Raw genomic sequence first — 21,985 nt, forward strand, 5'->3', positions numbered from 1 at the left:
CAAGGAGGGAACAATGGGCTGGGATTAGATAATTTACTTAGTGCTAAAATTCCAGGAAGTTTGTGTTGATCTGGGCCTGGATCTTGTTACTTTTTAGCTCAAATCTAAATCTTTATCTTCCTAGTATACTTGAGAGGACATTTTTTTACTTAGCCATTTTTACAGTTGTAATTTTTTCCCCCTTTCATCAAATAGAGCTGGTTAGATTAGCAGCTCTTAGCACGGAGATGAAAATATTGGTAGAGCCCATTGGGCCCTGTTTTGTTTATTCTAACGGAGCAGGCTTTGATCTAAACATATTTCCTGGGGTCTGGACGAGATGACCTAATTCCTGTCTTATCCGTCTCCACTTTCTGTGAATCTCAGATTGCGTTGGACTGTGGAGCCCTTTGAAATTCACTTTACATTTTTTTCCCACTTTGTTACCCGCCCCTGACATTTGTTTCATTTGGGGTAGCAGTGTGTATGTAACTCCTAGTAAAAGACTCCGATGCTTTATTTTTCTAACAGGACTGCTAAGTTTTAACAGAGTGGGAGCTTTTTTTTTTTCTTAAGTCCTCTCATTCTTGACATTTGCAACACGCCAAAAACAATAAGCAAATAATCTACTGCTAGAAATTTATGTCAACTGCAAATCATTTAGGATCTTCTATATGACACTTTTTTCCTAATTAAAAAGAAAAAAAAAAAACCCACTGTCTCCCACCTCCATAAACATCAGTTGAATAAACCCGGGACAGGAGGATTGAGATGCAAGGACCCGAACTCCAAGTGAGCTTGGAGCCAGCTGGTATCTCCAATTGGTCTGCAGGAACCTGTCCCCTTCCTTACTCTGTGGACCCCATCGCCCTCCACAGCCACTGGCCTGAGGGGCTTTGGGTAGCTTGGGTCTGTCACTGGTCTCCCTTTTTCCTCCCTAGGTCCCTGTCAATCACCAAACTGCTCTTCCAGGTCTGTTTTCCAGAAAGAGGGAAGCCCCTGTGTGTGTGTGTGTGTGTGTGTGTGTGTATGGAGACGGGGGGGATGAGGCTGGGGGTGGGGGGCAGCGAAGATGAAGGCGGAGACAAGAAAAAACACAAAAGAATGTAGGGAAGGAAAGACGGGAAGAGAAGGGACAAGAAGAAGGTGAAAGGATAACAGCAACACAGTTGAGCGAGAAAAAGAAAAATCATAGTTACTAAAAAATGCGGGACCCCCCCCCCCACCAGGTTGCTAACGTTTGTAAATTTTGAGGGATGGGCACAAGAGGGCTGGTTATATTATTCGCTGTATTTTTCTGCTTTCTTTTTACAAGTCATATTTTTTAAAATGTCACCAAAATGAATATTTTTAGTCTAGAAATGTTGTGAATTTGGCTGTCATCATTCCGGGCAGCAACAACCCAGGAAATTTGGTTCTCGGCGATTCCAAGACACACGTCAAGTTTCAGAAGGGGGAAAAGAAAGGCGAAAAAGTGAGGCGAGGCGAGGCTTGGCGGGAGGGGGTGGGGCGGTGCGTTCACATCTGCCTTAAAATAAACCCTGTTGCTTTATAAATATAAATCCATTTCTCTTCCGCCGGGCTGAACCGAAAGGCTGAGTGTATTTCTCACACTGAGAGAGGAAGCAGCAGGCTGGGGGCGATTTCTTGTTTTGGAAATGAATGGAAAGGGGAATGGGCAGGTAATGATCAATAGATTAGAAAGGCAGTCGATCGATGGATGGATAGGCAGGGACCAAAGAGGAGAGGCAAGGGAGGTGAGAGAGACCCAGACGGAGACCCCGAGGCTCCGACCTTCTCCTAAGGGCTTCGGTCGCCTCGGAAAGTCTGTCCAAACGAAAAGGCGCGTTTGCTCCCCTTAACTCATCAGAAAACGCTAGAAGGGAGGAGGTTGGTGGTTAGAGGGAAAAGAAAAAATCGCCCGCTCCCCGCCCCGCCCGTCTGCCTGGCTGGCGGAAATGGACGCGCAGCCGGGGTGGCTTAGGGCCGTGACCCCCGCACCCGCCGCGGGTGGGAGCCCCGGGATGGGGGCGGGGGTGGGGACCGCGCCGCGGCCAAGGGAGGGAGGGGGCAGGGCGAGCTGGGTCCCTCCGCTGGGCGTGTGCTCGCGAACTGGCGTCGGGGCTCGGCCGACGGGGCCCCTTTGGAGAAGCGAGCGTTGGGCGAGGGAGTCCGGGAGCGGGGTTGCGGAGGGGCGTGTGCGAGACCGTCCCTCTCGGTGGCCCGCAGCCCTCGGATGCCCCGCGGGTCCCCAGGGAGAAGCGCCCCGAGCCTAGAACCACGAAGGCCCGGCACACCGTCGTCGTCGTCGTCGTCGTGCCCAGCCCTGGGAAGGGGTTGGACGACTCCTTCGCAGCGAAAACGTCCCCCCCTCCGGCCTGCGTGTAACAAGAGCTGCCAGAAATCCGCCTTCTCGCCTTGTCTCCACGCTTGAACGGAGGGGTCTCTCTGGGGGCGGCGTGGCTGAGGCTGGAGAGGCGCAATCGAGGAACCTTGCTAACGTGCTGAAACGTCTGGATGATTCTGTGAAGGGCGCACAGCCCAGTCGCTGCCCTCTCAAGGTTTGGGGGCGCCCGTGTCCCCATAAGGTCCCGGCCTGGGGTCAGCGCCCACCTTTCGGCACGCCCCGCCTGGGCCCCCAGACCACCCAGCCTGGGGAGGCGCGTCCTGAGTGGCCATGGAGTGGCCTGCGCCCTGATGGAAACTCTACTGGAAGGTGGCCCCGACGCTTCTCCCTTACCTGGGCGCAGGGCCACCGGCTGCCGGCGGTTCACCGCCTCTCTGGAAGAAAAATTTCGCCGACCCCTCTAGACACCAACTTTCACCCCGTCCGTTTGCTGACCCCAAAATAGTGCTCTGGAGGAAAACGTGTTTCCCCTAGAACAAAAGGGAGAGAGGAGGAATCAGATTGAATTCTGATGATGCAATATTCAACTCGACAGCACTTATCCTTTGCAATGGGCTTTTTCTTTCAAATATGCGTGTGTGTTTAAATACCAAAAACCAAGTTGACCTCTTGGGTTGAGGCCCAGTTTCAGAGTCAGATTATATAACCCCCGCTGCCCCGGGAATTCTCCAGCAATGCTTCTCTCAGCCGCCTGGAAAACGACTGAATCAAGGGAAGTGAAAATGGAACAGTTGAAATAAAGCCGAGGTCTCCACGGGCACAAATATCTTGCTTAAGGAAACTTACCTGGCCAGATGGAAGCTCCTATACCAACTTTTAATTTCATATCATCTTTTCCTTTTGCTTGGGGGCAGGGGGGTTGTAAGAGGAGCGGCCAACAAGCAATTGATATTGGGAGAATATCTAGATCCTCCAAATTAAAAAAAGAAAGGAAAAAAGAAAAAGGAAAACACATGCGCATGCAAACCTGTTTCTGTTATGCCTTTTACAATTCCTTATTTAGAGAGAGATACGCACCCAATTTACTGATGCCTGGGGAAATGTTAAAATACATTTCGGGGCCCTAGCTAAATAGAAATGCACTCTAAAAACACAGACACAGTATTTTGTTTTATGTGTTGCAAAAAAAAAATGTATTTGATTACTTGAGTAAAATTACAGTATCTCTGTTGTTAGTAAGTATTAAATGTTAAAGAAATTGGACCCCCCCCTTTCCTTTCAACTTTCCAAGAAAGTGCATGTAACAGTCCAAGTTTTTTCTTCCATAACCTAATACAAAATAAACAAACACTATACCTGCTCTCTTGATCAAGAAGAAGCATTTGCTCTTGTAAGGAACATATGTACATTTTAATGAAAGTGATATCTGTTATTGTATATACAAGAGCATCTACATTTTCTCCACTGAAGGTTGTTCAAGATGCTATACTTAGCAGCATTGTGAAATTCCAGCACACATTTTCTATTGTGAATATACCTACAAGGCAAAATGTTACGTCTTAGTTTCAACTACCAAAACAACACTTGTATTTTCTCTAGAGAATTCTGCGTGCTTATCACTGTACAGAAACTTATTAACATTGAGGACGACTCAAGTAAAAAGCACGATACAAATAGCAGTTCAAAACGGAAAGGGTTAAATCTACAAAAAAAAAAAAAAAAAAAAAAAAAAAAAAAAAAAAGCAGATTGAATTTTAGAACAAAAATCAAAAAAACCCAAACCTTTCAAAGAACCACACAGTTCAGTCTGTACTTTCAGTCCTTTCCTTAAATTTGTTTCGAAAGATTAGACAATGTGTTTGCTGATAAAATTTTCCAGCAGGATCAAAGTGTACATTTATATACAGATTTTATTAGAGATCTAATGCATCACTGAGGCATTTCATCAACACCAGATTCATATTAAACTGGATATAGAAAATAAGTTAATGCCAGATTAAGACCGCCTAGCAGGGCAACTTGCAATGGCCATAAATGTTACAGCAAGTTTACAGGACTCTAGTCAATTAGTATTTAGTCCAAAAATACAGAAGACCAAAGTTAACGCTTGCATCCTGTTTGCAAAGCCAGATTATATCACTAATAAATAAGCTTTCTTAGAACTCTAGAAGTTGAACAAGGTACAAAAGAACGTCTTCAGAATGTTGCAGTTCAGAGATCTGGGGGGACCAGAAGGTGGGGGGGCACGGGGCAAGGAGTAGGAGGCAACCATGGGTCTCATTCTGAACGGGGGTGCTCTTTCTCCAGCCAGAGTGGATTTAACTTGTGACGATCTCTTTGCTGTCTTCCACGAAGCGGGTGAAACGGAAGTTGGTTCCATTCTCGCTGCTTGCCATCTTCTCCAGGCCAGCCAGGGGCGCACTGGGCTCTGAGTTCTGGAGCTTCTCCAGGTTTCCCGTCAGCCCACTAATAGGTGAGCTGCTCCCGCTGCCCAGGCTTCCAGGAATTGGAGGGATGCCGCCGTTCTGAATGACCGAGATCTCGTTGGCCTTCATCGCCAGCCCATTGGAGAGCGCTGCTGCATACTGATTCCAGAAACTGGAAGGATCCCCACTTCCTGACCTGGCCGCCAAATCCTTCTGGAACATTTCTGGGAACTTGACGGGATTGCCTCCTAGGAATGTCATGGGGCCGTCCACGGAGAGCCGGCGACCCCGGCGGGCAGGGGCGCTGTTCCACATGTGAGTGCCCATGTGTACCTGGGATGCGGGAAGAGAGGAGAGGAGGGAGAAAAAAACGGGAGAGAGAAGAAGGGAGAAGCTGAATAGTTGAATCTGTCTCAACTCATATCCCAACACTCGACAGGGCAAGTGGCCGCAGTGTCTATTCTTATTACCTGCCCGACAGTGGGAAGGGTAACAAGAGCTGTCCACTCCAGTCCGCTGGTAATAAGGTGTCTGCTCTCTGTAGCCCTGGGCCTCCTTTCCTCTGCCTGGGCAAGGATGCCTTACTTACTCCTTTTTTATTACCTGTATTTAGCTTATAATGGCCTCAAGCAAGCCAGTCAGTCACAGATAGCTCCTTTCAGGGGGTTAGAACTGTTACGTCCGCTCTCATTGCCATGGTAAGTATTGCATCTGACACCTTGTACCCTGTAAATGTCCTTTTCAGATGGGAAGAAAGTGCCCCTCACTGATTGCCCATTGGAGGGCCTGTGCGTGGAGAGAAAAAGCCAGAAAGTAATTATTCATTTCCCATTACTGGCCGCAATCTCTAGAGAAATACTCTGTCAACAGAAAAATGTACACAGCAAGAGCGTTCGGCTGTTGCTCTAGAACTTGAGCATATTTGCTTTCTTTCCAACACATATCAGTAGGAAATGTTGTATGATCAATGATCATAGTGCCCATTAGCAGAGTGGTGACGTTACTGTTTTTAGAAAGACAAACCACGCTGGACGGCAGAGTTATGAAAACATAGATGCCAACGCTGAGGAGAACTGCAATTATTAAGTGATACGGGCAGCACGCAGGCCACATGGAGGCCTTTAATCAATACCCCGTGGCAACGCTGGGCTGTCTGACTTGGTAGGTAAGGCAATTCATTTGGTGCACTTAGCGAGTCAACAGGACTGGGCCGCCGCTTCGCTTAGGTACCAAATTATTCAACGCGCTGTGACATTCATTCAGCAAGCTGCAGCCTGCCCTAGTCCCTGCCGCGATCCCGACCCGCACGGGCACCCACATTTCTCCAGATCGGTCACGTGCAACAGGTTCCCTTTCGAGAACTCTCTCCCTGACTATCTGGACTGAAGGCTCTGGGAACGTAACTTACAAACAGTCAACGGCCAGGAGAGAAAGAGGGTGGCTAGGGGTGGGTCTGGGTGAGGTACAGGTGGAGGGAGGTACCTTAAGATTGCCTTTTGTTGTAAAAGCTCTTCCACAAATAGTGCAAGCAAAGGGTTTCTCTCCAGTGTGAGTTCTCTCGTGAATCTGCAGGGCGCTCGACGAGGAGAAGGTCTTGCCACACGTGTTGCAGTAGTGCTGTTTGGGGGTCCTCCTGGGCAGAGCTGGGAGCAGAACTGGGGACGTGGCGGACGATGACAGAGGCCCAGAAGGGACGTGACTGGTGGGGGTGTCCTTACTGTCCTGAGGAGCCACATGCACGAAGCCGTTGACCTCTGTCTTGATGAGAGACGCCAACGAGTTGGCGGGAATCACCGCCGAGTTCTGATTGGGGCCAAGGTTGGAACTGGGCTCAAAGAGCTGTGATGGTAGATCTCGCATCTGATGTGTCAACATGTGTTGCTTCAAATTACCCTTGGTGGAAAAGCCACGATTGCAGACTGTGCAAATAAACGGTCTCTCTTTGGTATGACTTCTGTAGTGAATGTCCAAGGCACTCTGACAAGCAAAGGTTTTGCCACAAATGTCGCAAGCAGTGTTTTTAAATTTACCCCGGTCTCTGAACGGGAAGAGGATCCCCAAAGAATCTTCTTTGATGATTTTCTCTGTGTGACTAGATGTCAAATCCAAAGCCCCACCGTTCACTGGGGTGGGAGACAAACCATTGGCAAAGTCGCTTGCCCCTGATCTCTGTGGCTTCTCCTCGGCGCTGGGTGACTTGTGGAATTCCTGGGTGCTGTTGGATGGGGACAGAGCCTGCATGGAGGAGGTAGACTCTGAGATGGCCGGGCTGCCAGCACTTTGGCTCTCCATGTCACCACCCACCGAGGACGAATCGTTGGTCAGGACGTCCCCCTCGACTGACCCATTCTCCACTGACTTCAGGCTGGCCTGCAGCTGCTCTGCCAGGCCCGCATTGATCATCTTCATCTGATTTTCCAAAGCAGCGATGCTTGACATCTCTAGAGGCAAAGGCGAGGAAGACAGGCTGTCTTGGGACGCATCCGCGGACTTGGGCGTGTCCGGGATGCTGCCCTCAGGACAGTCTTCCATGTTTTCATCGGAGAAGTTGTCTAGGTCATCAAAATTTTTCTCATCAAAGGAGCCCGTGTCAGACTCCATGGACTCGGGGTAGCTGTCAGGGACCGGGGTGTTGGGAATCTGGCCCCCCATGTGCATTCGGATGTGCTGCTGTAGGACAACGGCGTTCGTGAACTTCTTCTGGCAGATGGGGCAGGAATGCTGGACTCTGAGCGGGGGCATAGCACGATGGACGCTGTAATGGGTTTTCAGGTTCCCTTTCGTGGTGAAGGCCCGGCCACAGATCTTACACTTAAAGGGCCTCTCCCCGGTGTGGGTGCGGTAGTGCATCTTCAAGGCGCTCTGACAACTGAGGACCCGGTGGCAGATGACACACTCATTGGGGTCAGTGGCCTTCTTGTCAATGTTTTCGACCAGCTGCTGAAGCTTGGATGTCTCTGAGGCCTGGGCTGAGTCCAAGAGTCCCCCAAAAGGAAACTTCGACTTGAACTGCTCAGACATGAGCGGCAACAGAGGGTTGGTGAAAGTCGAGGCACTGCCTGGGCCAACGTCGGATGCTAGGGAGCTCAGCACGCCAGTGCTCACGGTTGGGGCTGAGCTGGGGACCACGCCGCTCTCTTCGCTTTTGCCACTGGAGGGGGGCCCAGTGGAACCTTCCGCTTCCTCTGGGAGCCCACCCGGGTTTCTCGAGGCCGGCTCGGGAGCCCCGGAGTCACTTTTGACGGAGCCCGGGGGGCTGGCGGCAGAATGGCTGATGGGGATGGGGGCTGGCTCTTCGGTCTTGATGAAGGGGGCGAGGCTTGGGAGGGTCGGGGGCAACGGCAGGCCGACTGAAGTGGTCAGAGTGGGCAGGACCGGTTTGGTGTCTAGCCAGCTGGTGACCGGCTTTTCTGGAGGGATGGACATGCCGTAGGGGATGCCGGTACTGGTTGGGATGTTGTCCAAATGCTCAGGCACGGGATAGGGGTTCATCTGGATATGAGGGTATTTCTCTTTGTGGCGCTGAAAGTGGACTTTGAGGTTCCCCTTGGTGGAGAACCTGTTCCCGCAGATGTTGCACTTGAACGGCCTCTCTCCGGTGTGGGAACGGAGGTGGATCTGCAAGGCACTGTCGCTTCCGAAGACCTTCGCACAGAACCTGCACTTGTGTTTGAAGAAGGCCTCGTCCGAAGCGCTTTTTGCTTCGAAGGCAGTGACATTTGGTGGCTTGCTTTTTCTTTGCTGGGCCAAGGCAGACAAGGAGTTTAAATCCTCTGCCGTCGTTCCGATGTTGGGCAAAGGGCTGGGGAAAACCGAGTTAGCAGGGGCCGGCTGAGGTAGAAGTGGATTAGATGCAGGACTCAATAGACTGCTTATTGCAAAAGCTGGTGAGGAAGATGCCGAGACTGCGGGGTTGCCGGCATGGGCGTGGGAGGCACCCGCGCTCGAAGCCACTTTTTCCGAGGAGGGGGTGGGAACCGCCGCCGCCAATATGTGAACGCTGGGGGAAGAGCCTTTGTGGAAAAGTAGCTGGATGGGGGGGAGCTGTTTCACACCGCTGATGCTGGCAGATTGGCTAGCGAGGCTCTGTGCTAACCCAGCTGCTGCCGCCAGCTGCTGAGATAAATGGGAGCTGAGTGTGGACAAGGGGTTGGCAGATGTTCGTACAGTACCTGGAGAAGGACTAGAAGATGTCGGCAAGTCTGTGTTCTGAGAAGCCAACAGCAATATTTGGTGACGAATCTGTTCGATCAGTTGCAGCTGATGGATCTGCTGCTGCTGCAGAGCTAAGAGCTGCTCCATCAGGGCCGGGACGGCCAGCTTGCCTCCGGAGGCCCCATTGCACCTCGCTTCCTGGGAGAACTGGGCCACCGCCACCTTGGTGCTCTGGAGGTTCTCGATGATGACGTTGCTGTTGATCACGGAGAAGTTGCCCAGTGTCGTCAGGTCCCCGAGTTGAGGTAGAGAGGTTGTGATCGCTGAGGTACCTGGGCAGGAGCTGCCGCTGCTACAGCCCGGGGGGGCACTGCTGTCGCCACCGCTGCTCAGGGGGCCACTGGCGCCTTTGTTGGCCGCTGGGGCCTCCACCTCCATGGACTCTTCCCTGTCCGGTCCGTGGGGTTCCGCCAGGTCACTGCAGTCTCCTTGCTCTGTCTTGTTAGCCGTGTCGTTCATCTGTTCCTCGGGATGATCTGGAGCGGGGCTGGGGGAGAAGGTTTCAGGTGGGGACGCTGGACTTTCATTTACAATTAAAACTAGTTGGTTTTTAGTACAGCTCTTCTTGTGGAGCAGAAGATCTGACAATTCAAAGAACTCGGCGCAGCACCGGCCGCAGACGTGGGCATCCTTGCTCTTAGTGGTGCGGTTGGGTTGACCCTTCTCTGTGTCTCCTGCAAATGTCAAAAGGAGCAGGGTTAGCGAGGGAGCCAGGACACCCAGACATCCATGACTTCAAAAAAAGAGAAAGGGGTTGATCAACTCTTCTCTCCCTGCGAAACTCAAAACTGTGGCCCCTGAAAAACAATCAATATTCCCTAAGAACAATCGTGATTAAATTTTTAGGCTGTTGGAGGACTTCCTATCAATCTGGTGTCTCCGAGAGCCGGGACCTTCAGGTAATCCATCAAGATATAAAATACTGCGAACTGCAGGCATCGGTGCATAATGAAATTCCATAGCAAAATATTGATTTCCAATATTTTATTCACGTTATTGTCTACTCATCCAGAGACGGTCCAGCCACCATCCTGAGGACTTATTAGGCTCTTGAGTTTCTGTCAACCTTATTCATTTTCAACTGATTCAAAGATACCTGTGACAGTTTGTTCTGTCACTAAACTAATTTGCAGTCCATTCAGGTTCCAATCAGTGGTTGACAAGGGGGAAAAAAATGCATATCACCAAGCTGAAGATTGACAACTTGAAAATCACCTCCAGCCGCTACCTAGAACCTGAGCTACGTCTGATCCGTGACAAGCACACTTTAGCCACGTCAGTAAGAAATCCTCCAGACCGCAACGTGCGCCACACACACACACACACACACACACACACACACACACACACACACACCCGAGAGAGAAACACAATGATCATAATCCGTTACAAGGCCTGCCCGGCACCTATATATCACCCTGTGGCATGTTTATTTTTAAAATTAAAGAATGCAACTGTGGCTACCATCCCGCTAATCAAGGAATATATGCCACTATGCTCCAAATGGCAACATTACGCCTCTAAATATTTCAACAAAAGTGCTCTATGTATAAAGACTGGTACAGGATTTACATTTCTGATTAAACATCAACTTAAAGAAAGATGTGCAGCTAAGGGGAAGTGAAGAGTAATTCTTGGTTTCCAGTTTGGAAATGCTTTGCAATTCTCCTTGTCTGAATGCCTTTAAAAACAGTTTGCTCTTAACTGTTATCAATTGTTTAACAGATTGTCCTGAACCTTTCATTATAAAATCCCTTTATTTCATGTTTGTTTCCACTGGTTGCTCAGATTTCTTCTCACTAAGATCCATTTTAAACATAAAAATCTCCAACTCCAAGCTAACATCCTATTCAAAGACAGGATGGCGTCCCATTGTTTGCCCAGCATGGGGAACACCAACTTCTGTTGTACAAATGGTGTGTGGTCATCTCCGAAGGCTGTGAAAAAAAAAAAACAAAAAAAAACTGTTTAATTCAAGGATTACCTCCCTGTGTGCTTTTCTGCAGAACTGAATCAGATAATAGTTAGTTTCCATGACTTCCAAATTGAATCTCCCAGAAAACTTGCAGGGGGAAAAAAAAAAAAAAACTAATTGCAAATATGAATAAACGCAAAATCAAAATGCTGCTTTTTCAGTAAACTTAGCGTTGACTCAAAAGAGCCTGCCATTTGCCTCTTTGTAGTAAACATCAAAAAAAAAAAAAAAAAAAAGGAAAAAGAAAAGAAAAGCTTGAGTAGTTTTGCATTCCAGAAAATATAATTAATACCCAAATACTAACTTCTGAAAATTCCTTAACTCTGTTTGCCTTGAGTGATACCACAGTTGATTAGAAGCCCTGGTAAAGTATGCCAAATGCACGCACACTTTATTCACTGGGAGGGTTATTTGAGTAGCTAAGTTATACTTAACAAGCTAGCTTTCCTAATACCCATCTTTTACTCTCCGCAAGGGTATAGTGCAAAATGCATTAACAATACCAAACAAATCTTGGTTGGAGCGGAAAATACCAATAATGATTCAGTTTTAATTTAATGTTTAATCATCCTAATTGACACAGGATTCCTCTGCACATTCAAGGTGCTGTTTTAAGCCCTTTCTGTCTCTCTCCCTGCTTTAAAATAATGCAAACAAAATACGCTAAAGTTATGTCGCTTAACTTGGGATGAAAATAATGTGACAAAATTTCTGTTTAAAGTTTCTTATTTTGACAACCAATTTTAAATGATGCATCCATTTCAGATGCTTATTTTAAACTAGGAAATGCAATTCCTAATATATTCAACCGAAATGTTATTTCTTTCTCTTTGCACATTTCCATATGTAATGGTTATGTTTCCATCTACTTTTACAGCCAATTATGAAGGAACAAAAGCTATTCTGTTTGTTCACACATTTTCAACAAAATGCATTAAAACTATTATGTCAGCATGTTCTATTAAGCTCTGCATTCAGTGGAAAATACTTTTCAACCAGCTCACATTTATCAAAACATAAAGCCACTTTAAAACACAGTTTTGCTTGGTCAGCTGGGCTTAGACAAATAATGACAGATTCAGAACTAAATAACTAGCAAGGGAAATCAGAAAACTGACTTCGTCAATTGTACACATTACAATACAGTTGCTTCAAATATTTAGCACATCTGTGCTCACGATTAAAGGGCATTTTTAATTCTTTATAACTTGCAAACATCTGATATTCTCATAATATAGAGAGAAAATAAAAAAGGTTACTTTACAGGATTTAGCTGATTATTACTTTCCTGTGCTCCAATTCTGCATTTGTGCTGTTTCAAGACACTTGAGAATTTTCAAGTTTCTCGACCTGAACATTTTTACATTTAGGGTTGTGCTAACTGGATGGAAAATATAGACATTTAAAGATAAGTGCCTGCCTTCTTCTAAGAAAGAGACTGTGTTTAAAAAAAGCTGCCTATATTTTAGCTTAGATTTTCACATTTTAATAAGCTGACATTTGATCTCACTGTAGAGTCAACAAATTTAATTTCCTGATGTTTATGAACACCAAAAAAAAAAAAAATCCTGATATCTATTTTGATTTATTTCAAAAGCAGGTGTCGCTACACTATCATAGCTCTTAAGTTTAAATCTATCTGCCTTCTGAACAGAATTCCAATGAAACAGCTTTATAAAAAAAAAAAAAGACGAAACATGAAGACTAGCTTGAATCTTTAACTACCAAAGGAAATATTTTAAGTTGTGATAAGATACACACACACACACACACACACACACACACGTTCTAATTCATTTTTCTGACCATTTGCTATCTTGCATCTCTCTCAATAATCTGTTACACAGGATTGCAACTGGTGACCCCCTTATAGTAAATCCAGTTGCCTTGTTCCCTGTACTATGGTGAAAACAATATTCCAGCTCCTCTCCTATGGATTTTGCATACAAATTAATTTTGTAATCGTGGTCATATAGAAAAATTTAAGAAGTAGTGGTTTTCTAAGTATGTACACACAAAAAGATATTTGGAATTTTCTGGGTTTCTTTTCCCCGCTCTGGGTCAGGAGAGGAGGTGATCTTATAGCTCCAGCCAATGTATATGAAAATCCCAGATGTTTTAGTTCTCCTTGTACCGTTTAGGTTCTTGATGCCCATTTGAAATGTGTCAGTTTTCATCATCTGAACTAAACATTGCAGAATAGGAGACAGAAAATTGAAGTGTTCCAGTGTATCCGTCTGCTGAGAAAACAAAAATACAACTATGCCCCACACTGAAAGGTTTAGCCAGCCAGGAAAACAAAACAAAACAAAACAACACAACAGCCCTACTGTACCATGTTGAGTTTTCCTTTTTGGAGCTCCCCGGAAAGACCCTTCACTTTACTTCCCATTACCTTCGGCTCACATTAACATTTTTAATAAAGCCTCACAAGATTGTGATTTTGGAACCTATCATTTTAACTGGCTGTTCCTTTTTGTAGACCAATGTCGAAAGGCTATCACAAACGTTTTTGATTGATTGGTCTTTTCTCGTTTTCTTTTTCTTTCACAGACCTGGGAAAAACCTGCATCCGAATAACCAGCTTAAGATTCCAAAGCAATTTTCAACACCGTCACATATGCTCTGCATATTTTCTGTAATGTCTTAAGTTTCCTCTATGGGATATGCAACCACATGACACATTTTACTGGCCCCCTTCAAGTCCCCTCACTGTTCTGACTGGGATTAGCGTATTCTTGAGGGGAAGAATACAAGGGAAAATCTCTGAAAAAATAACAACACGGACAAGACAGTCCTTTGAAAATCGTGATACCAGCCCACCTAATGTACACAATAAATGAAAGGGGAAAATGTCTTCCCCTTGGATGAATCAAACTGAACACTAGATGGGGTTCCAGTTGCAAGGGTTTGTTCAAAAACTTCTTTGTGGCTTTCCTCTTCCAGTGACGCGTAAAAGAGACTGCTTAAGGCGAGATCTAAACTTTGACTACATAAACATTGGCAAAGGCACAAGAAACTAAATCCCTGTTGTTTGAGGGTAAAACTGAGCTATGGGAACTACCTGTCAATCTTCCCCTTTGGGGGTCTGGCATCTGAGGGTGACAGGGGAATAAGGTTAGGAAAAGAAGCCAAGCTGATAAGGTGAAACTAAAATAAACTTCGAACTTCCTGCTAAGTGACTAGCGAGACTCAATTTGGGGGTCACTGGGAAGATTCTGAAGGACATATTATGATCTGGACCTTGTCACCTCTGCATGGGAGGAGGCTAGCAAAGGTTAAAACAGCTCGACACATCTAGGTTTTCTAAAGCCTGGCACACCGACTTTTTTTCTTTTGGAGGGGGAGGGGTGCCGGTTCTTGGGATAATTTACCATCTCCTTCGTTCAACTGCTCAATGACTGCCGTTTTGGTAATCTAAGAATATTTGGGAAGACTGGGCTAGCTGTATCAGGCGGTACCTTAGAAAAACCGAATTAAGTCTACAGAAGGAATTAGTTCTGGTTACTCCACTGAGCTTGGCTTTTCCCAATTTCAAAAAAAACTGAACTGCTGGTCTAAGTCTCCCCCAGCTTTTCGGTAAGATCTCTGCATTAAAAATTTGGGTTTCTGCTTTCTAAAGGACTGTGGGTCAAGACACCTTGCTACCTGCGAAAGTAGAAAGAGATGAAATAAAGCCCCCAAAGAATAACCTATAAATTGGCACTCGTGCCTATAAACCATAGGTGAACCTGGATGTAAAATAAATCACAAAACATTCGGTATCACAAATCCACTTTAACACATGCTTTCTCGTGTCCATCCACCCTTCGCTTGTTTGTGTGTTTGTCACATTTTTGGAAGTGTGTACAGCCTGCAGCAAATCCCCCCCCAAACAGTTTGCATTTTCTCAACCAGAATCTTCCATTATGCCACAAACTTAAAATAGGCCTGATTAAACATGAGTACTTTCCAACTGCCTTATCGTGCAGGTGTCCGTTTTTCAAAAAAAGCAATTAATTACAGTTCTCTCTAACCTTTGGGCCCAGAAATCAATGTGTTGCCATTAAGATGCTCACAATGAGTAAATTACTTTGGTAAATAATAGAATTTCATTATTAATATAAATAAGAGGAATTTTTATGATACTTTATATGAGAGGCAGGGTGTTATCTCCAGTTCATCATGCTTTTATCTTTCTTCCAATATGATCTTTTCCTTGAAAAAACTGGGCACCGAAATCCTTTCTTAATAGATGAATAGAGTCTCAGTGGGCCATCCATGTAGTTCCAGGAATCTTAAAAACACTACCCAAAGAAGAAAAACCCAACACACACACACACACACACACACACACACACAACCTGGAATCCAAATCTCTAGTAAAGAACCCACATATAAAATCATTAGATTCTAATGTGCCCGTTCCTCAGAATTATTTATCTCAGTAAATAATTTTCCCAATGGCAGTCATCTTTCTACAAGTAATTCGAGACTTGTTGAATATCATTTAAGAGACAAGTAAGGTGCTAAAATCTTGGTTTCATAGGAAACAGAAAAATCCCCCAGTTTATTTTAGGGTTTTATAGGTGCACCAAAAGTAGAATTAAAATATGAACATCGTAAGACTGGCCAAATAATCTTGTTTTCTTGAACTTGTTCCGATGAAGTTATCCTCCAGGCTGCTGAGCCTGGCTGGGATTCTCTTTGTATGCGCGCACACACTCAAACACACACAGGCGTGACATGCAGCACAGCAAGCCTGGCTGCTCCCAGCCTTGGGAGTCGCTCCTTCAGGGCTCTGGTAACTGGGGTCTCCAAACTTTTCTAGGTCTCACTCTGGGCTGAGCTCACGAAACTGCAGGTGCCAGCATCTGCTAAGGGTACCGCCGACTAGATTTCATTTGGTATGTTCGACATTTCATTTGCCATATTGTAAGCCCATCTCAAGACAGAGAAAAAAGTAACCACATTGTTTAAGGAAAGGTTTATCTTCTAAAAATTTAACAATTTTGTGTATATTAAAACAAACAGACAGACAAACCCGCAAACCAAAAAACAGAACCCGACAGACAACTCTTTGAAGTGTATTTTCTGGGTGGATAGAAGAGTGGCCTTGCTGAATATACTGCATGAAAGGTGGTGACTTTTTAAAGGTAACTTGGAGACAAGTCATGATCTCTCAGTTCTCTGTATCTCACAACTATTCCCAAATAAAAAGAACTGGAGTGTGTAAGGCCCTCCTGTAAATCAGACATGGAGAAGGATTAGTTGTGTACTAATATTATTACAACATACTAAATCCTGTAACCCTATTACAAAATCTACCCTCTAGGCAGCTTCTCCTAAACTTATCGTTCAACCATGTAAAAACAGTCATAATCTAAAACCATTACAACTGGAGAAAAGGAGGGGGGTAGGGAGAGGTGAGAAAGGGGGCTGGGAGGGGAGTGTTTCCTACGGTGCCCCTAACAGTTTACTGCCTCTTAGGACAATGAACCAGCTTTTGGGGATAAAAAAGAAAGAAAAAAGAAAGGAAGGAAGGAAGGAAAAAAGGAAAAGAAAGAGAAAAAAGAAAGAAAGGAAACTTGATTCAGTGACTTAACTAACTTACCTCAAAGCTCAAATAAACTACAAAAAAAAAAAAAGTCCTAATAAATAATAATGGTCAGAGGTAGTGAACTCCATTTATGCTATCGCTTTATGAGAAGCCTTAACTATTAAAAACTCTGGATTCAGAAGGCGACAGGAAAAAGGCAAAGAACTAGCAAGCATCAATTCTCTGGGAAGCCCGAGCCTTTATTTTTTCTTTTTTGAAAATATAGAAAATCAGTACACATTTATTTAAAAAAAAAAAAAAAAAAGACTTAAAAAACTCTTGCCTCTCCTCCCGTGAGGTTGGGTCCTCTACAAACTGTTAACCTTAACAGTATTCCTGTGGGGAAGGTCTCACCAGAAACTTCAGGAAAGATGGGTGTGGGAGTGAGATGCAGAAGAGACCAGCTGAGAAAACCCAGAAGAATACCGAGGCAGCGGCCTGGGGTAATTTCACCTCACTGTACCTCGACTACCCGGTCTCGCCTGGGGTGGAAAGCGGGGATCAGGGGTTCTTCTCAGCGGACTGAGAAATCGCAGAGGCTCTGGGTAAGGCTTGAAGCTTCAGAAAGTACTGGGGTGGAGGGAGCAAATATTGTAAACAAGTTCCTTAATCGGTCTCTGTTCTCCCCAATTTCTTAAGGGACCCCCCACACCAGGAGTCCCCTTTCAGGACAGTCGGGGTTTAGAGGGTGGGAGTCCCTTCGCTTCTCTGCCTGGGTTCTGCGCGGGTCCCTGCGCCCCAGCTCTGCTGAGAAGCAGGCCTCTCAGGAAGGACCCCGGGACCCTGGGGCCCGGGCGGCCGCAGAGTTTAGGGGACAGAGGTGCCGACCAAAGGGCACGCTTCGGAGCCCTATCGGGGTCCAGTTCCCTCCTCCACACCCCAAAATGACGCCCGGGACTGGAGCATCCCGAGAGGCATCCCGAGTCGCGGAGACCGCTTGGGGGTTGCCCCTCGTCCTTCCGCAGCCGAGGGGCGAGCATTGTGCCCGGGGAACCGAGCCCGAGCGCCGCTCCATCGCCTCTGGCCCTGGGCCTGGGAGCTCGGAGGCCCCTAAAGTGAAACACCTTTAGGAATAAGGAAGGATTCGAGGTGTCCTCCCTCTGTACCCTCGACTCCCTGCCCGGATCTCTCCCACTCTCGGCCTTAGCTCCCTAACACAAACTTTGTTCTGGACTTGTTCGTTCCCTTCGGGACCCCTCAGCTGTCGTCTCCATCGTAAGAAGCCAATGCCTCTGTTTTAGGGGGATTCTCTCGTGGCTAGATAGCACCCCAGGTCTGAAAAAACGACCCTTACGACTCCTGGAAGTACAAGGTACCACGATCCTCAGCGGGAGCCAACCGAGTTTAAAGATTTCTTGGGGGCGCGGGGGATGCATGTGTTGGGACAAGAGATGCTGGGATAAACTTGGGTAGCCGGACACCGACACTTTCCCCCGTCTGCCGGCACTCAGTCTGGGGAGCACCCAGCTGCAAAGAGCACTGTCCACTCCGGCCTCCACCCCGGTGTGTCAGGCACGGGCGCCCCAACACAGTCCCCATCTTCTTGCAGCTCCGAACTCCCAAAGGCACCCCATTCCGCGGTGCGGGCCCAGGAGGAGTGGGAGCGTTGGGGGGAGGGGAGCGCGGCGCAGGGAGCTCCCCCCACGTTCCGAGTTGAGCCCAGAGCACAAAGTAAACTTCCTTCCCTCAGGCAGCAGGGCCAGGGCGGCAGAGGCCAGGCCGGGGCCCCGGGCGCGGGCCGGGAAGCGCGTGGAGCCCAGCGCAGGCAGGGGCCGATGGCCTCTGCCCGCACCCGCGCCCCTCCGGGCACCCGGGCCCCTGCCGCAGCTTGGCGGGTTCCGGGCTCCGCTCCCCGGAAAAGCCGGGACGGAGAAGCAAGGCCGGCGTGCCCTCTCTCCTCCCCACAGGAGGACCCAACAACTCCGGAAAGATCCTGCCGGGAGAAGTGTTTGCTTTCCCCGTTGCAAGGGGGGAAGCCCAGCAAAGGCAAATTGAAAATTAAAAAGAAAAAAAAAATCGCGGAGTCGAAAAGGCGATTCGGAACGCGGCGGCGGTGCCGCGGCCGGGTGGTGGGCGCAGGGGTCAGCCGCGTGTGCGTGGGTACGAGTGCGCGTGAGTGTGAGTGCGAGTGCGTGTGTGCGCGTGTGTGTGTCCGCGGCGCGGTCCGGAGCACTCACCATCTCGCCGGGGGAGCGAGGCCACTTCGGGGTCGGATTGGAAATGTTGAGGCTTCGCTTGCTTCCTCCGCGACATGCTGGCTCAAACATCAGCTGGGGCAGAATAAAAAATTACTAAAAAAAAATCTTCTCAAAATTACGGAAATCGAGCGGCGGCGGCGGCGGCGGCTCCCCCCGCCCGCCGGCCCGCCCACTCATAGAGGGGCTCTTTGAAAGGCGATTGGCACCGGGCCAGCGCTATTCAAACCCGCTCGCCTTAATCAATTAGTTCGTGATTTGCTGCAGACCCCTGTCTCTCCGCGCGCTGGCCCAATAAGCCGGCCGCGGGGCTGGCTCTGCGCGCCGCGCCGCCCGACACTGGGTTAACCCTCTTCGCGACCGCCAGGGACTCCGCGGCCGGGCCGCCGGGGGCCTGCCTTCTCGCCTCTGCGCACCAGGCGCCCCGGCCTGAGCCCCCCTCCCTCCCTCGGCCCCCCCGTCCCGGGCTGGGCCGACCCAAATTAGCATGCCCTCCCCGGAATTAAGCCTCCCCGGGTGGGGGGTGGGGCCGGGCGGCGGGGCCTGGGGACCCGGGCTGCAGGCGCGCGGCGAACTTCCCAACTCCGGCGCTAGGCGCGCCGGCCCGCGGGGGGAGGGAGTCCCGTGGCGGGATTTGGGGGTAGGAAGTCCCGTTTCTTGAGTGTTTCTTCGTTTCTTTAAGAGCTACCAAAAAGCAGCCCACCCCCACACCCATTAAAAAAAAAATAAGCGAGTGGGGAAGAGCCAGCCCCACGCCGGTCCGCCTCCCGCCCGCGGCCAGGCCTCCCTCCCGCTCGCCGCCTGGCTCGGCGCTCCTTCGCCCCGAGTTCTCCATCCCCTGGATCCCGGGCTCGCGGGGCGCGGAGAAGAGGACCAAGGAAAGGTTTGGGAACATGACGGGTTTGGGGCTTTGGGGGGGAGGGGCAGCTCTCCCGCCACCCCGATCCTCCTCAAAGGGCCCCGATCCTCCAGCCTCTCGCTTGCTCCCTCGCTCCCTTTCTCTACCTCGGACATTCCCAGGACAATTAGGGCTGAAGTTTTCGGGAGAAGCGGCCCCGAGCCCGTGGGATAAGGGGGCGGCCCGGCTCCGCCCAGGACCCCTCCCGGACCTCCCCCTCGGCAGCCCGGGTTGGCTGCAGGGTGCGTCACTCCGCGGGGAGGCGGCGGCGGCCGTGGCGCCGCAGATCCCGGGGCGGGCGGCGAGCGGGGACCGGCCTGGGATCCGAGTTCAGCTTCAGCCGGGGGGAGGGGAGGGGCCGCCGCTTACCCAGCACGCTGCAACCCTCCCCTGGCCTCGGGAGGCGCGGGCCTGCCCCGCCGGGCTCCGGGCAAGGCCAGTCCCCGGGACCCCTGGGCTCCCCGACCTGGGGGAGGGGGCCGTACCCCAGGCTCCTGGCGAGGTGACCGAGCTGAGCCGGGAGTGAGAGGGGGGGTCCTTGTCCGCAGCTGCCTGGCCCGGCAGAAGCTCGCCTCCACCTCTCAGGCACTTGCCGACAGCGGCGCCCAAACTTTTCGCACCAGCTCCATCTCCCCAGGCTGCGATGCAGCCTCCCCACCCGAGCCCCAGAGCCCGGAATGGGGATCCCGGGGCCCGCACTCCCTCCGCTGGGCTCGGGCGCCCGCGAACCTGAGGTTCAGTCCTCGTCTCAGCCTAGCTCTTCCCCCTCGCGCTTCAGGGTCTCCTCGCTCCAAGGTTCCCGAAGTCCTGCGCCCGAGGGACAAACTAAACTTCGGTTGAGTAATGGGGAGGAGGGGGGTGCAGATACACAATCCCTGCCCTATCTCGCGATCGGGAAAGGAGAGGGCTCATAAGGACGCCCCAATTCGGGAGCGCCCTGGAGTCTGGAGAGGAACACAGTCGGTTCGCGCGAAGTGGGCACCAATCTTCGGGTAGAGTTTCGGGTACTCCGGACCCTACTGCGCTCCCCCATGACTCTCTAGCTTCTTTGCGCCCCCCTCTTTTTAAAAAACCTAAATCTTTTGTGTGCGGGTGAATGTTTCTGTTTTCCTCGTGGAGACTTTATTTTTCTTGGTATAACTTCTCCTTTCTTTCTCCTTGTTCGCCCTTTCTTCACCTTTTCTCCCGCTTATTTTTCCTCTCTTCTCCCCTCGCCCGGCTCCTAACACACGCGCACACCCTCTGCTCCTCGCTCTTTCTCCCCAGGTCCTGTTGGTTACAGTAGATTTTGATAAAAAGACAAACGAAGCTATCAGTGGGGCTGATGTTGAAGAATGAAGATAATAATGTTTCCATAGGTGGTGCTTCAAATGCCATTATTTCTCACTGAATATTTAAAGAGATCCCTCGGCAAAGATGGATCTGCGTGCTCCTGGGGTGCGAGCCGCTCGCTTCCCCTAGACACCCGGGAAAGTGTGCAGGAGCACGTGTAAACCCTCCACACACACACACACACACACACACACTCCGCAAACTGTGATCCTCGCAGACACCCCAACCTGCGCTCTCCCAGGTACCCCAACGCGGCCGTATGCACTTGCACGCTCGTTTCGCCGCTTACGCCCGCGTTTGGAGCCGCCCCGCATCCGTCTCTAACAATCTTGGCTTCTTTAAAGTCCGGGCCTACGGAGCACCGCGTGCTGCCAGGAACCAAGCGGAGCTGGCGATCCCGCAAACCCCTCTTCCCGGCTCGCGCCGCGTGCTCCGCGGGAAGCTCTCGGGGAGTAGCTTCACACGTGTTCGTTACTTGCTCTGTGTGTGATTAAGATTAAGGGCGGGGGGAAGCTTTCCCTCCCCCCCCCCCCAAAAACCACCAAAACAACCAACCAAACGAAATGCACACGCAAAAGCAGCTTCGCGATGTTTAATTAAAAATGGGCGAACAGAGACGAATTAATTGGGGAGATCCAAACTTTAATAACTTTTTTCGTTCTTTTGCGCCCTCGAAGGCGTAGAGGCAGGGGTCTCGCTCCGTGCGCAGCGTCCCCCGCTAATTTCTTGTTTGTTTTCTTTCCCTCTGTGGCCCGGAGAGAGGAGAGGGAAGGTGGAGGAGGGGGGATGGGAGGAGGGGAATGGTCGGAATGGCTGGGAGAGGAGAATTGGTCTTTATTGTTGACGGCAATACATCGATTACGGGCCATTGTCTCGGGCCCAAGTTCCGTGGTTCGCAGACACCGGCGCCGTACTGCCAAGGCGCACGGGTGAGGCTTCGTGTGCCGCGAGGCAGAGAAATAATTAAATTAATAAAAACGGAGAGAGAGTGGGGGTCGATGTGCACTTTTGAGCGGGTCGAAAGAAGGCTGGGAGTGCGA

The 21,985-nt window shown here is 49.5% G+C and overlaps 1 protein-coding gene across 2 annotated transcripts; it reads right to left on the minus strand.

Moving 5' to 3' along the window:
• Window positions 1-3,501: 3,501 nt before the first annotated feature.
• SALL1 (spalt like transcription factor 1) lies at window positions 3,502-20,401 on the minus strand. 2 transcript variants are annotated; one of them, XM_024747499.1, is made up of 4 exons: window positions 20,343-20,401; window positions 18,698-18,790; window positions 6,235-9,641; window positions 3,502-5,085 (listed from the first exon to the last, which is right to left on the minus strand). In XM_024747499.1, exons 2-4 carry the CDS (start codon window positions 18,771-18,773, stop codon window positions 4,645-4,647), a joined length of 3,924 nt encoding a protein of 1,307 aa, XP_024603267.1. In that variant the 5' UTR covers window positions 18,774-18,790; window positions 20,343-20,401; the 3' UTR covers window positions 3,502-4,644. The 2 variants fall into 2 exon arrangements, with proteins under 2 accessions (XP_024603267.1, XP_024603266.1); XM_024747498.1 differs by lacking the exon at window positions 20,343-20,401 and having other exon boundaries at window positions 18,698-18,826.
• Window positions 20,402-21,985: the final 1,584 nt, after the last annotated feature.

This window comes from Neophocaena asiaeorientalis, unplaced genomic scaffold, assembly GCF_003031525.2.
Source record: "Neophocaena asiaeorientalis asiaeorientalis breed wild unplaced genomic scaffold, Neophocaena_asiaeorientalis_V1.1 scaffold438, whole genome shotgun sequence".
Taxonomy (NCBI): domain Eukaryota; kingdom Metazoa; phylum Chordata; class Mammalia; order Artiodactyla; family Phocoenidae; genus Neophocaena; species Neophocaena asiaeorientalis.